The sequence below is a fragment of the Coturnix japonica genome, chromosome 5, assembly GCF_001577835.2.
Source record: "Coturnix japonica isolate 7356 chromosome 5, Coturnix japonica 2.1, whole genome shotgun sequence".
In the NCBI taxonomy this organism is placed as follows: domain Eukaryota; kingdom Metazoa; phylum Chordata; class Aves; order Galliformes; family Phasianidae; genus Coturnix; species Coturnix japonica.
This window is the reverse complement of record NC_029520.1, coordinates 42100144-42115943: the sequence shown is the minus strand read 5'-3', so window position 1 is coordinate 42115943 and position 15800 is coordinate 42100144. Positions and strand designations below refer to the sequence as shown.

At 35.2% G+C, this 15800-nt stretch overlaps 1 protein-coding gene across 3 annotated transcripts in view; it reads left to right on the top strand.

The window, feature by feature from the left end:
• ATG2B (autophagy related 2B) overlaps positions 1–15558 on the top strand; it is a 43504-nt gene extending 27946 nt beyond the window's left edge. Inside the window, exons 31-42 of one of the 3 annotated variants that reach the window (XM_015865249.2) lie at positions 161–387; positions 953–1061; positions 2090–2284; positions 2832–2933; positions 4389–4467; positions 5388–5592; positions 6822–6891; positions 7574–7656; positions 8162–8283; positions 8469–8623; positions 9542–9691; positions 10490–15558. In XM_015865249.2, coding sequence (XP_015720735.1) covers positions 161–387; positions 953–1061; positions 2090–2284; positions 2832–2933; positions 4389–4467; positions 5388–5592; positions 6822–6891; positions 7574–7656; positions 8162–8283; positions 8469–8623; positions 9542–9691; positions 10490–10720 — 1728 coding nt within the window. In that variant the 3' untranslated portion in view covers positions 10721–15558. The remainder of the gene's footprint in view (positions 1–160; positions 388–952; positions 1062–2089; positions 2285–2831; positions 2934–4388; positions 4468–5387; positions 5593–6821; positions 6892–7573; positions 7657–8161; positions 8284–8468; positions 8624–9541; positions 9692–10489) is intronic. The other 2 variants (XM_015865250.2, XM_015865251.2) reach the window with 2 other exon arrangements.
• The last annotated feature ends 242 nt before the right edge of the window (positions 15559–15800 follow it).

Sequence of the window (15800 nt, the reverse complement as noted above, 5' to 3'; positions counted from 1 at the left end):
GAGTATGTGGTGTCCTTACCCTCTTATATGCTTTTTGGTTTTTGTTACTTTATATATATCATTCTTAAACCAAACCTACACTGTATAACCTTCAGAGAACAGTATAGAACAGTCTCTTTTCATTCTTCTTAATGTTGTTTATTTTTATGTACATTTTTAGGAGAAAGAAGAAGAACCAGTAATAAAAAAACTGGTTGATGATGCAATTGTGATAAAGGAAAATCATTTTAGTCAACCTGTGAAAAAAACAGATGCAAGTAAAGCTCCCCTTCATTTTCCTGTTCCTCTGGTACGCTACGTTGTGAAGGAAATCTCTCTTATTTGGCATCTTTATGGTGGAAGGGATTTTGGGTCTGCACCACCAACATCTCCAGCTAAAAGTTTCGTGTAAGTATTTGGCATAGTTCTGAACATGAGTATATTTTAAAATACTTTATTTCCCTTTGTGATTGGAGATTGCATTGTAAGATTAACCTTCAGTTGGCCTCTCTTACTCCTTTGCTCTTTCCATACAATAAACATGCTTACTCAGTCCATCTCAGTGTATGTTTCTAATATCTGAGGCTGAACAATCTGGATTTTTGTTGTGGCATTTTGTTTATTAATTTCTTTTGAAAGTGAAGTAATGGTTTTGCTTTTAAGTGTTAGGTGAAAAATAAAATTTCTTAAGTAGGTGGACCTTAAGAGGTATAAGAGACTATTGCTGTGGTAGCTGGGGCCTAGTTTGAAGGAATTCTTGTAAGCCAGAGATGAATTCATGTTATCATAGACAAAACTTGTAGAAGTTAATTTGCTGGGAAACATACAGCTAGCATTCCATGTCTGCGTGTGTTGCTTAGTAATAGAATGGAGTTTTTTGGTTAGCATTAACTCAAGTTCCAGTCTCTGTTCACAGTGAGATTGCTTTAGGTTAGCTAAGAAAAGTATTCTTTTTTTCTTTTTTTCCCCACAGAAGTCCCCATAGCTCTCCTTCACATACACCCACAAGACATGGAAGGAGTACAGCATGTGGGGGAAGAGGAAGAAACCCAGATTTCCTCATGGAAATACAATTAAGCAAGGTGAAGGACAAAAATCTTCAGCCATGGCTGTGAAAATATCATTACATGCTATACTGATTTAATTGCAGCTTTCCATTTGAATTCAGTAGGCCTTTCTTCCAGTTGCATCTGTCTACATCCAAGCAATTACATTGAAAGTGGTAGATTTAGAATTGGTTAACAAGAAATGTATTTGTGTTTCTGGAAGAGTATTGCTTATTTGATGACTGAATATGTTTCTAAAGATGGAAGATGCTTAATATAATACAGTTAAAATTTGTTTCTGTTATGTTGTACAGCTACTCTATTTTTATTGTCCTCGGTTTTCCTCTGAATTGGTACACCTATTTGTAATTAAATATTTAGTGAAATTGTTGACATGTAGATCCATTGGGACATCTGTTGATAACTGGGTTTTAAGTAAAATCCAGTTATATCATAGTGTTATTATTGTGATTTCCGTAACATTGTTTATCACCCTCCAGGAATAATTATATTGCTGCAGATTTGAAACCTGTACTTAGAAACTAGAGGCATGATTGAGATGCTGTGAAGAGCACTGACAAAGAGTTAACCACATCTCATGTTAAGGCAATGAATAGCAGAAACTTTTAACTGAGATTTTCTCAAACACTTCTGTGAAGGTGATTAAAATAAAACAGACTGGAAGAAGTCTGTTTGAAAGGGAAGAAGTGTTATGAAGTGTAGAATTGCTAGTTTGCATGGTATGCGCTTCTATACACTGAAAGAAGGAGGAGATAAAGCAACAGGATGAAGTCCATACTAAAATGAAAAGCAAAACTTGTTCATTTTATACTGCTTACTATTTGACCTGGCTTGAATTTGCATCCTATAATACAAATGTGTGCACAAGTATGAATGGAGAGATTTATATTAGGTGTACAAAGATTTAAAATAGTGGACTGAGTTTTTAGGATTTCTTAAGGATTTTGTGTGTGGGTTTTTTGGTGTGTGTATTTATAGATATTCTTTTTCAAACTTGTTTATCACTGAAACCGATTTTGTTGTTTTTATTCATGTGTTAAAAGGTGAAATTCCAGCATGAAGTGTACCCCCAAAGTGGTGCAGAAGGCGAATCTGGTCTGTTGGAACAACCTGTGTCACGACAGATTTTTATTGTTCAAGACTTAGAGATCAGAGACCGCTTAGCTACATCGCAGATGAACAAATTTCTCTATCTATACTGTAGTAAGGAGATGCCCAGAAAAGCACATTCAAACATGGTACTGTTATGGAATGTTTTAATTCATTTATAACTATAGAGGCTGAACTGTCTTTGTGGAAGTTATTATGTACAGTTATTAATCTTTCAGAAGGAGGAACGTGAGTGAGGTCACAGAGCAATGGAACTCATTTAAATGATTACTGTTATTGACACCTCCCTAGAAAGTCATTGTAAATATTAGTATGTCAGATAAATTTTCCATTTTTCCTTAGAAGGAATGTGTGCAGGACTACATTAGTAGCTTTCAGGTTTTGTTCTGAACAAGCATCTACATCTTTGCGTATTCTTAGACTTCACTACACATACAGAGTTGTAGTTTTGATATATTCTAGTCTTACTGGTTTTGTAATTTATAAATATTTTTCATTTTTTTTTACTATTAATGTTGTTAAAAATTGAAGTAATTGCTTAACAATAGGTTTATGAGTGGCACATTAAATCAAATTAATGTAGAGCTTTAACAGTAAACATTTGGCCTAGTCAGTGTTTTGAGATTTAACAACTGTGAAGGCTAATACTTTTTATTTACCTTGTTTATTCCTCAGTTAACAGTTAAAGCATTACATGTCCGACCAGAGTCTGGCAGATCCCCACAGGAATGTTGTTTACGTGTTTCATTAATGCCACTTCGCCTCAATATTGACCAGGTTAGTTGGGCTAATCCAAAAATACTGATTGATATATTGAAATTTTATTTTATTTTACTTGTGACCCTTTTGCCTGATTTTATGGGGCTGCTATCTCTCATTTGTTAACTTTTAATTGTAGTCATTCACATCTGGTCTCAGTTTCTTTTTATGTCCAAGTTGGATCTTGTCTTGTGCTACAGCTACTACAGTGACTAGCCAATGACAGCTGGCTGTTTTCTCAAGACTACCAGTTTATCTTCTGCATTTTCTGATGATTTTTACATGTTTTGAAGTGGCGGTGTCTAAAAAAACATAATGCTCATGCAATCTTACTTTGTTTACTGATGAAGTAGTGTTGTTGGTTTTACTGGAAGAATGTTAATCATTAAACCAGAAGCTTCTTCACAGCATTTTAGTCAAGGGCACTCGACACATGGGGACTGCTGATACACTGTGAATCCTTTAGGTTTCATTATCAACAGCAGCAGCAAGAGGAACAGAACCAGGAGTAACTGTTGTATATTTATTGGCAAACCTTTACACAAAATGTTTTTCATGTATTAGTGAAACATTTTTTTCTGTACCAGTAGGGAAGATACATATCTCTGTGCATTCACATTTCAAGCGTAGGTATTACTTTTTGTGGAATTTCTTGCTTAATAGAACATCTGATGTTTCACCAAGGGCACAGTTACAAAATCCCTACTTACCTTTGCTCATTTCAAGATAGCATATTTTCCTTCTATTCTTAGAATTTTTTCTAAGTCTGCATCACAGACTCATTAAGGTTGGAAAAACCTGTAAGATAGTCTAATCTAACCATCAACTGTTTGGTTTATAGTAATTTTGTGTAGAAAAATGTGTTTTTTCTCCATCTAGTGAAGAAATTTCTTTTCTCTTAATAGCTTTAATGCTTATATTTCATAATATAACTAAATTCACTTTTTTGACTTCTATAAAATAAAAGATAGCTTTTCTGGAAGTAAAACAAAATGACACTCCCCACCCCCACCCCCCCCCTCCAAAAAAAAAGACAAAAGGAAGCCCAGATGTCACTTATTGCAAGATGAACAAGAGATAAGTGTGATGCATCTTTCAAAAAAGCAAACAGTATAATACCATTAAGACATTAACAAGACATAAAGCAACAGTAGAGGTATTAATGCCTTTTATTTGAAGCAGTGATGAGAGCTGAGCCTATCCAGAATGATGGGGCTGATGTTGGCTTCATTAGTAGAAATGAACATAAAGTAAATTTCCTTATGCTTTTAATGGCAATCAGTAAAGTTTATAGCTATTAAAACACTTGGCTTCTGGAACAGGCTTCACAATGAGAGAGGTTTGTTTCACTTTTACAGAGAGGAAAAAGTCCTGTAATTATAGGGTTGTGGTTGTTGCGATGCTCTTTTAAGAGAATTGAGATTTTTTTCTTTACTGTTTTTAAATCTGATTATATTTTTTTGTTCACACCAGGATGCCTTGTTTTTCCTGAAGGACTTTTTCACTAGCCTCTCTGCAGAAGTAGAGCTTTTAGTTACTCCAGATCCTGAAGGTAAACTTCAAAATATCTAACATAAATGTTTTCTTTCTAATATTTATTAATATATATTTCTATGTAATTCCTATTTAAATATACATATCTATAAATATACACACAAGTCTCATGTATAAAATAAGTTATGTTATTGACCTGAAATCAACAGTAGTACTTGACTTTTTAGAAAAAAAAAAACCAACAAACTTTGGGTATTTTTGGTTTTATGTTTTGTAAACACCAACTAGGATTTTCAACATTTGGGAGTTCTGCTGTATAAAATGCTTCACCAAAATTAGAGCATGTTTAATAAGAGCATATGAAAAAAATGAGTAAAGTATATATAACAATTGAGAGTTATCATCAGATAAAACAAAAACATTATTTCATACTACTTGTATAAATTAATATGTCTAACAGTTTGGGGTTGTGTAACACCTAAGGAAGAAACAGAGGTCAGTTTTATAACTAAGCAGTACAAAATGTACAGTTAAATCAACATTTCAACTAAACATCCAATGCAAAAAAAGCCTTACATATTGAAATGCACATTTTCTCTGTTAACTATATCTGCGAGTTTATTAGCAGCTATGATTTACTTGTTTCAGTTGAGACATTGTACTGAAATGCCTAAGTAATGAAGTACCACACTATGTTCTTATTCAGGTTGGATGGATTATTTTTGCTGAAGCATAAATCTCAACTTAAACTTCCTATAATGATTACTAATGATAGCTAAGTTATTATCTAAGATAATCTAACTATTATCCTGCTAGTAATGTTTTAAGTACTGATGTAATTAGTAGAAATTATTAATTAATGTAATTACATTATATAAATAGTTACAAAGGTTAAGGTAGTTGTATGAATACAGTCATTTTTGTAACCACTGTGGAAAAATGAGTCTATTTACTGTGTATAAACTTTTATCATTTTAGTTAAAAAGTCTCCTGGCGCTGAAGTTACGTGTAGTTTGCCCAGGTATTCCAGTAGCCTTAAGGACCCGAGTCCAGTCATTTCTTTCTCATCACACAAGCAAACAAGTGAGAATGGTAGCATTGATTCTATGGATGTGATTAATGGGGATGATCATCGTTTCTCAGAAGAAGTGACATCATACAGTGATCAGCCTGTATTTTTCAGGTAAATATTAATTAAAAATTTTCCAGAGACTCACAGTTATTTTACTGATTGTTTTAAAGAAGTATTATGATAAAATTATGCATCTTAGGTTCAGTGGTGATGGTGGTTTATTTAGTGATAAAAGAAATAAATGTATTTGCTTCCATAATTGGAAAGTAACTAATACATTTATTATGAACTTTAGCAAACTACTGTGCACAGGACAAGAAAATGAATTAAAGCTGTGCCATGTACAAAACCATTAGTATATTTTGCAGATATATAAAAAGAGCAGTCTTTGTACTCTGACAATGTAAATTAGATTTAATATAGATAGAGATGAGTGTACTTGAAAAAAAATACATAAAATAAATTATAAGAGAGGGATGAGATTGAAATACCACAAGAAAAACTCTGAATGTGTTCCTGGCTGAGAATTGATTACAAAAATTACAGCTTGCTGTGCAAAAACTTTTTCTTCATGATGTGTTCAGACTGTAGGTAAAGATGTTTGTTTTGGTAAGCAGGGCAGAGCCAAATTATGAAAGAATGGCTGTGGTTCTGCTTTTGTCACATTGTACAGTGACAATAATGTAAAGATAGCAGTAAATATTCAAAAGGTTATTTACAGAAAAAATTCACCTGTATGGAAGCCTTCAGTCTGCTGGGAAACGCTGAGGCAAATGCCACCGAGGAGCAATCTCCAAGAAATGGTGCCTTAGCGGTGGTCAGCCTTTAAATGAAGTCTAGAGGAGATGGAGTCAAGCTGCACCCCTTCCAGGAGCACAGCTAAATTACTCTCACCTGTGCTCCCACAGCTGACCCTACACTCACCTCAGCTGATTAATCAGAGGTTCAGGCTGTGATTACCAATTTCCCATACACACATATATCACCAAAAGAATTTTTTAATTTTTAATTAAGTTCCATCATTTGTTGTTTATTTCCTTGTCTGCAATATTTAGGCTGTGAAAATAGGGAGAAGGTGTTCATGTTTAGACTTTGCACTTCTACAGGTTTGTTACAATTACTGTGAATATTCACTTTGTTAAGATGGTAATAAACCAAGAAAAGCTGAATTTGCAGTCTGTACACTTACTCTGCAACACTTAAGCTCTAGCATGGTGTCTAAAGGATTTGTGGTTTGCATCCTGTACCGGGAGAATGGGAAACCATGGGTTTCTTTTTGAAAGGATAATCTCATTTCTTATTGATGTTCCTAACTCTAAAATTTCCTCTGTGTATCTTAGAGAGTTTCGTTTTACATCTGAAGTTCCTATACGGCTCGATTACCATGGCAAACATGTATCTATGGATCAGGTTTGTGTATAATGCTGATTTTGTAGAAAAAAAGTTCTGTTTTTCTCTCATAAGACTTGGGCTATATATTTTTTATATTGTTCCCCACTCATTATTGATGCAATTCTGAGAATAATAGAGCTTGTTTTTTCTTGCAGTTTCAATAAAGCTTAAACTTGATCTTATTTTACTCTTAATATGAAAACTGAGAAGTAGCTCTTGCAGGTATGACTAATGCAGAATGAGACTTGAAAGTCATTTGTATGCTCAGTGACAGGCTACAGTCTACTATGCAACTGTGGCGGCCCTGAAAAAATGATACCAGAATTGCTTTTTTGAACCATCAATACTGTCAGAAAAGTTATAACTTGAAATACCAGCTTTATGATACCTGAAACATAGTAATACCACAGCTATGTTTCCATTATTTGTTCTACCTTAGTATTTGTGAAAGGGCCCTCTTCTTATTTTCCTTATAGTAGCTGATTAAGCCAGATTTTAACTTTTTGCAAGTTTTCGTATAACTTGCAAATCAACTGGATATGGAATTCATAGTGCTGTGACTTTTGTCATTTGGGTTTTGGTGGGATAATCAATTCAGGCAGAAATGACTTCAGAAAGAGTTAAGATATTGAAATTATCTCTCACATACAGGTAGTGCAGATGGGTGCATTTTTATGTTAACAAAATATTTCACTTACAGGGGACACTAGCTGGGATTCTTATTGGGCTTGCACAGTTAAACTGCTCAGAATTAAAGCTGAAGAGACTTTGTTACAGACATGGGTAAGTTAATTAAATTTTAGCTAACATCAGTATTCCAAATTTGTTGTGTTTACAGTGGATAACTGAATATAGCAAGCAAAAAGGAAATTCTCTGGTAAGATACATTTCTCAAATTCAGTATTGACAGTGAGTATTTTAATTTTGAAACAATTTCTGGTCAGTTGCTTTTTGAATTATACAGAAACTATAATTGAGAAATATTCATAAATGGACAGTTAAAGAAGGACATCAATTTTCAGGAAACTACTTAATATATGTGCTATTCTTGGTGCTACACTCTTCAGTTTTATTTGTGTACTGCTTCCTGTTGAACTGGATGTAGTATACAGTTTTGGACTTTGCTTTTATGAGACACATGAAACACTTTTGTTAGCCAAAGGCAAGAAAAGATGACACTTGAAATTGGTGTCCCTCTTGTTTGTATGACATCTTTGCTGGCTTCAATGAATAATACATTTATCAGGAATTGTTTTTTTAAAAAGAATAATTATTTTATTTATTTCAGTTTATTAGGTGTCGATAAATTGTTTTCCTATGCCATCAGTGAATGGCTTAATGATATAAAGAAAAACCAGCTACCAGGAATTTTGGGAGGAGTAGGACCTATGCATTCACTGGTGCAGTTAGGTAAGCTTATTTTAATTTCTATGCAGGCTCAAAATGGCACTGCTTGTTTTTGTTTTCAAATTGTTCTTTTCATTGTTTTGTTTTCCTGAAACAACAACAAAACAAAACAGTGGTAGTTCTTGTTTCTACTTCCTCTTAAGGTATACTGAGAACTTACTAACTCTAGTGTTCTTGCTTCATTTCAGTTCAAGGTCTGAAGGACTTGGTGTGGCTACCAATTGAGCAGTATCGAAAGGATGGCCGTATTGTAAGAGGCTTTCAGAGAGGAGCGGCATCTTTTGGTACTTCAACTGCAATGGCAGCCCTGGAGCTAACAAACAGAATGGTTCAGACAATACAGGTATAGCGTATTGTATCTAAAGTTAGACATACGTGAGAGGTGTTGCTAGTAAGTGCTTTATGTTAGGCTAATATCTTAATGCTATGTTTAATTTTGGGAGAATGCTTAAGAATAAATAGGTGCTGTACAAATAGGGATGCAGAGATGAGATTAGGCAAGGGTTACAGCACTTTGAATGGTTTAATCAAGTGCAATCTCTAGAAAATTGTACTAAAATATTGCCCAGCATCCAGACTGTTAATACCTTGTATGTGTTACCTTGGAGAGACTAACCAGTCAAACAGCAGCACTAAAAAAATTTCTGATACTAAGAAAAGTCTTGCATGTATTTTCTCCAGTAACAGATCCTGAAAAGTTTGCAAAAACATTTTCTGTACTTATTCATTGAAGAGGAAGAAAAAGTAATAGGCAATAACTCTACTTGTGTTTTGAAGTGGTAACAAATTAATGATCCTTAATGTTAAATACCACATGATAATATATTTTTACCGCCTAATTTTGCAAGCATTGTTCATGTGCTCACATGTGCATGTTCTTAGCCGAAACTGGTATTTTTCATGAATGGAAATATGTGTCTCGTTGTGTGCATGTAAGAAAACATGTCACTGTTCATGTTTTAGTTTCATCTTGAATGTTTACTACAGGTTAGAAGATGCTTTTGAAGCAACAACAGTTGGGGGAGTATGGAGGGAGCTAACTAACCTTCAGTGTTTGTTGTTTTACTTTTGAACTTAATATATAGTTGAAGCTGCACCCATTCAAGAAGTTATTGCGGTACAGAACTTAAATCTGATGTAAATGACTATTATTTGTAGTATTAAAATAGTTTTGTTTCAATTATGTTTCCCTACAAATTGTTCAAATATGTGGTCAGATGCTGAAATAAGACTACTTCTTTGTTCTGTTCCTGATCATCAGGTGGCTGCAGAAACAGCGTATGATATGGTATCACCAGGGCCAAATTTTATTGAAACTAAAAAGATCAAACGATTCCCTCGCCATCGTTTGGCTCATCAGCCGGTAGATCTGCGGGAAGGTGTTGCCAAAGCATACAGTGTTGTAAAAGAGGTGAGTGCAAATGTGGTTGCCCTTAACAATATTGAAACAATATTGAAAAAAGACAAAGCAAATAAAATGTGAGATGCTAGATTAAGCTGACCGGAGGACTACATTTTGAATGCAACTGTCTTCATCAGTAGTTTCAAGCCAAGAAAAGCCTTGAGTGCAATAAATAAAAACAAATTAAGATGTTAGACAGAGAAGCATGAGTAAGTCTTCAGTTCTGAGATTATTCTATTGTTTAGAGGCATATAAGGCTTTTTTTCGTTCTTAAACAACAGTTACCATTAATTTTGACAGTTAGTGTAATGCTGCATGCAGATGAGTAAAAGCTCTGTCTCTTTACCATGACAACCTATTAAAAGTTGAAATGCTGATGTTTCATTGTTGGTTTTTGTTGTTATTGTTGAACTTTTTATATTATAGTTCTGGTTGTGCTTGATATCATGCCTAGGAAATTAAGTCTCAGATGGGGAATTTTCAGTGAATTGTCATTTCTGAATAGCAAAGAGTAGCCCAGAACTTCTGCCTTTCCTCACAGGAAATGCAACCAGAAGTTACTTAAGTTTTTTTCATCTGTATGCTCGTGATAGTGTTATTTTAAGCCTCGTTAGAAGGGTTAAATCAGATTTATCTAAATGTAGTTGGATCACAGTTACAATACAAAACAAGCAAACAAACAAACAAAACCACAAAACAAACAAACAACAACAAAAAAAAAACAGCTGAGCAGTTTAAGTTGCCCTTAAATTAGGAGAATTGGTTTTGTTGTTTTTGGTGTGACTAATTTCTGTTAATTTTTCAAAGGGAATTACGGACACAGCCCAAACCATCTATGAGACTGCTGCTCGTGAGCACGAAAACAGAGGAGTAACAGGAGCTGTAGGAGGAGTCCTCCGCCAAATTCCACCAACTGTGGTGAAACCTTTCATTGTTGCAACAGAGGCAACCTCAAATGTCCTAGGTGGAATGAGAAACCAGATCAGGCCAGATGTGCGTCAAGAAGAGTCTCAGAAATGGCGCCTCGGGGAAGACTGAATTTATAAATCAGGCTCAGCAGCCAGCTATCAAGGCTAGAAATGCAGAAGATTTTCCCATTGGCAGCCTTAGATGAAGCTGAATTTGTTTTGCTCATCTCAGGAACAAGCAAGGTTTTTGCCTATTATTAGCAAAACATCCAACCAAAAATATTTATGAAGTGGAAAGCAAATTGGTACTTGCTTATGCTGTGTGTTACCAATACATTTGGTAGATAGTGCCAAACATAACAAAGCATGCGCTGCCAACTCAAGAGACGTGCTTGCTCTATTCTGTTTACCATATTTTTCTTGGTAGATTAAACATCTGAAGCAGCAACCTACATGATGAAAATAAGTATACTTCAGAGATGGTTTTTGAGCTCAGTCAAGAAACTGTCTTCAATAAAGGGCTCTGCAGATGCTCTTCACTGACTAAAAGATAACAGCTTTCATTTTGGACTTGAGATACGGAGGCAATGTAACATGGAAGCAGACATGATAATATCATTTAGTGGTCATAGGCATTGCTTTTAGTGTGGCACTTAAGGAGCAATCTTGATAACCATTCAGAATTTAGATTCAGTACTGATACACCTGTGAACAGGATTTGTTTCTCAATATTAAATACCTACTTTTGTGGGTCTTTGAAGAAACTGAATGTTGCAGAAATGTTCTGTTGTGTTGCACTTTAAAGGATATGGCCTGTATATTGTGCTTTTTTATAGCGTGAATAAAATGTAATGTGCATTATCCTTTATGTGGTTAAAAGCTTAAACAAGTAATTGATAAAAAGCATCATTTGATGATGATTCTACAGAAAGTGTCTTAAATTTGTTTAAATGGCTTGTTATATGTAAAAAGACTCTTGTCTCTGTTACACTAATTACAAAGCTAAAAATAACTGTTCTTCAAAAAAACATATTGTAGCGAAATGTTCTTTGTAAGAATGAGGAATCCTACATAAATCCAAATTATTTTATAACATCATGGTTAAAATTCTCCACCAAATTTAATTATCTGCTTTCTTTTAAGGTTGTGGAGTTGCTGCTCTTAACAAGATTTTTTTAAATTTTATTTAAATCATTCATCATCAGTTATTTGGCAGTGAGAGTTTGGAGCCATTTAATTTGAACTGGGAATAGTTGAGGATTTGAAAAACAAAAACCTTCAAAAGTCAGAGTTGATTCTGACGCTCTTTACAGTTTAATAGGGGAACAGGGTCTCTGCAGAGCTTTATGAAGTCGCTGATAGTGCACCATTTCTGGGAAATCAAAAGGCTAGACAGTAGCTGTGCAGGAATAAACCTTTACTCCTTGTGCTTGCAAAGACTGGAGGATAAAAAGTAAAGACTACTTTGAATAGAAAACTACTTATTTTGAATTTCAGCAGCTTAATAATTTGAGTGACCAATTGGAACATTAGTTTTTGCTAGTCCTGTTGTCCTACATATGCGCCATGGACAAATCTCTGCTGAAAGGTGCTTTTCATTTGACTTGAATCTCTAAAGTTGATCAGGAGGTGATCTCCTTCTCTTTTTTTTTTTTTTTTTTAATGATCTACCATTAGCAGAACCTTTGCTGCTATACTGCATTGCAGGACAAAAGTAGCACATGGAGGAAAACAGTATATTAAGATGAATAAGCATTAATTAGCTGTTCCTGGACACCAAAGAATTTGTTTGGAGAGTAAATGATTTGTGAGAGAGGGCCCCTCTGCTGGAATGACTGTTGCAGACTGCTTTTATTATTTTGAATAAAACAAATCCGTTTGCAAACAAGTTCTTATGTGGGTGGAAGGTGCTATTACAAAGTTGGCTTTCATTCACTGGAATCTTCGTAGTTGCAGTATGTTTTGAAGACCTGATAATTTCATTTAAGCAACACGTTGTAAGCAGAAGGAAATTCTTCTGAGAGGACAAATACCTACATGTGTGTAATACCTGCATATATGAAATACTTTCCGATGTAAAAATACTTGCTGCAGTTCACATTTTTCTTCAGTATTGTTACTAAATGCTTCAGTAAGAGCTCAAAGCCGAACATTTTGCACAAGAATGAGTTCCATGCTTGCTATTTCACACCTCCTGTCTGCCTTCTGAAGAAGTGGTAATGAGTCAGTGCAAGTAAGTAGCAATTAATCATTTTCAATTACAGTTAACATCCTACATCCTTCCTTCTGATCTAGTTCATCCAGTTAATGGAAGTACACTGTAACAGTAGAAATCTGCATGTTTTCTTCCTTTGCTTAAAATAAGCACTGGTATTTCAGTGTTCAGTTTCCATTCTGTCATCATCTGATTGTACAGCAATGCAGTTTGAACATATTTTTATACGAGGCCATACTCTCAAGGTGAAATATTTTGTAGAGTGTCTGTTGACAATACAGATTGTACAAATCATTAAACTTCAAATGTTTCACTAATTAAACCCTTGAATTTATTTCTTGTATTTTATTGAGCCTTTTTAGGGAAACTTTAAGATTTTTTCCCCCTTAATTTTATTTTTGTGACCAGTTTCTTAATTTTTTGAATGTATATTCTGTATTGTTTTTTATTTCAGTGACGTCATGTAGCACTGGATATTTTAAAATCCAAACACTCCTCAGACTGTACATGGTGTTTTAGAGCAGTTTTAAATCAAAAGATACATGTTGCCTATCAAAGGTTCTGCTCAATACTTTGGAAGCATTTAATTCACCAAATACAGTTAGATTGAATGGATTTCCTGGAAATTAAGGCTATAATATACAAGGGCTGCTCTGAAATTAATGCCTCTTATTTTCTAATGTTGACTCATGACATCAAGAGCAGGTGGTGGTTGTGTGGCAATAGAGGTTGAACTTTCCTGTCAGTATCCCATTACATTTTGTGACTATGTGACAGATGGAAGCAGGAGTGCAGTCAGATACAAAATGGTATCTGACATCGAAGAGTGGATGAAGGAAAAGGGTGTCATTGAATGTTCGATGACAATTGATAAACTTTTATGGAGACAAACAGTAGGTGTTAGAACAGGGGGGAGATGAGTGCTGCATTTCAGCAGAGGCAAAAGAACTGTGAAATACAAACCATGGTCATGACTGCCATGTATGGAGGAGTGTCTCATTCACACGAGCTGTTGAATTATATCCAGGGAGGAGAGTATGGATCTGAACATCAACTTCAATGCATTGGCAACAGTGGTGGCAATGTTGGAATGCTTCAAAGTTTATGTCAGGTGGGTTCCATGAATGCTCATTCAGGAGCAGAAACAATACCATATGTGAGTGTGTCAGGACTCACTGAGCCAGTATAAGGCTGCAGGTGATGGTTTCCTGGGTTGTGTCGTCAGTGGTGATGAGGTGCGGTATCACTACTACGAGACAAAGTCAAAATGGCAGGCCAAGGAGAGGTGACATGAAATCCCCATCAAGAAAAAGTGCAAGATGTGGCCCACAGTGGGTGAAGTAATAGAAGGGACAGGAAAGCAGTGATCCTTCTGGATTTCCTGGAGCCCAGACAAACCATCAGCTCTGGCTGCTACACTACAATGCTGACAAAGCTGAAGGATCAAACTTCTAGAGTCAGGGCAGAGAAAAAGGCAACCTTTGTCTTGCAACAAACCGGTTTGGAGCATATTGCCAGTCCTGGCTGGACTGTCCTACCACACCCACTGCATGGTCCTGATATGATACTTTCTGACTTCTATCCAGCAGTGAAACATGGACCTGTGGGAAGTGATACCATCACAGCAGCTGTGAAACAGTGTGTCACTTCTGCTAAGGGCAGATTTTGACAAGTGCAGCATGGAGGCTTCTGCTCATCACTGGCAAAAATACACAGCCAGTGTTAGTGACTACACTGAAAGTTAGCATTTAATCTCTGAGAATTTGCTCCATTGAGTAGTGTTATTGTGCTCTTTTTTTTTTTTTATCTGCTGTCAATCCCATGGAAATAAATAGGGGACATTACTTTTGGAGTAAACTGTGCACGCTGCTGTAGTTTTCTTAGCATGGATCTATGAAAGTGTACTCGTGTTTTCTGCTGAAATCAACTTGTATAGATACTAATGAGTACTTCTCATTGTTATAGTCTATGAGCAGGCATTGACCATTTTCTCTAACACACAAATTCTGTAACATTGAACTAACACTGCTACTACTATTACTTAGCCAGATGTTCAGGCTCAGAAGTGTCTACTGGGATTTTCTTAAGTGTTCTGCCTAGGAACCTGTGGGTGCCTAGGAACCACCTGAAAGACAGCTATGCTCCATAAGAACCTTAACAGTGTGAGCAACAAATACTTCAATGCAAAGGCAGCCTCTGTTTACTTACAGTTATCAATTGACAGTTCGAAAACCAACTTTTTAGCAATATACACTATGCTTGCTTTTGTAGTGATAAGCATTAGGTCACTCACCAATGAATTTATATATGCTTATTGGGTGTGCCTGTTTTTTCATTAAGTGGTTAATTGTGGTCATACCTTACTCAGTTTCATTTACCATTATTTGAGTTGGCAAGAAAGGTTTTTTAAGAAACCTTAATGAAGGAGACACTTTTACTGAACATTATCTGTATCGTTGCAAACGTGGTACTGATTTTACTTTAAACACTGGAACATAAGCATTTGTAAAGCAATGAAATCCAAGAATTCATTTAGAATGGTTAGATACATTCAAGTACCCCACAGTTCACAGTAGTACAAGCATTCTCAGAAAAGATGTAAGTGCCGTAATCATGTTTGGATCCATAGCGTGCAGAGCTCTCTCAGTCTCTGGACTTTATGTTTTAAGTTTCTGACAACTGTTTTAAGTTGCTGTATGTGCTGAATCTTGTTTACAATGAAAAAAAAAATTAAACACTATGTATTAAATACATGATTACATATGCCTTTATTCTGAATTAATAGTGAATTAGCTCAGGCAGAAACGCAGCTGTTTGTGTAAATGTTTGTGTATATTTTTTACATTTTTGCATTTATAGTAGTTTTGTGGTATTCATTGTCTATAGTCTGCAAGAGTAAAGGGTGTAATTTCATGTGCTAGAAACCACTGTTGAAAGAATTTACACTTTTGACTTGAATTATTTTGCTTAACATTCTTGTCCTCTCAATCTGTGT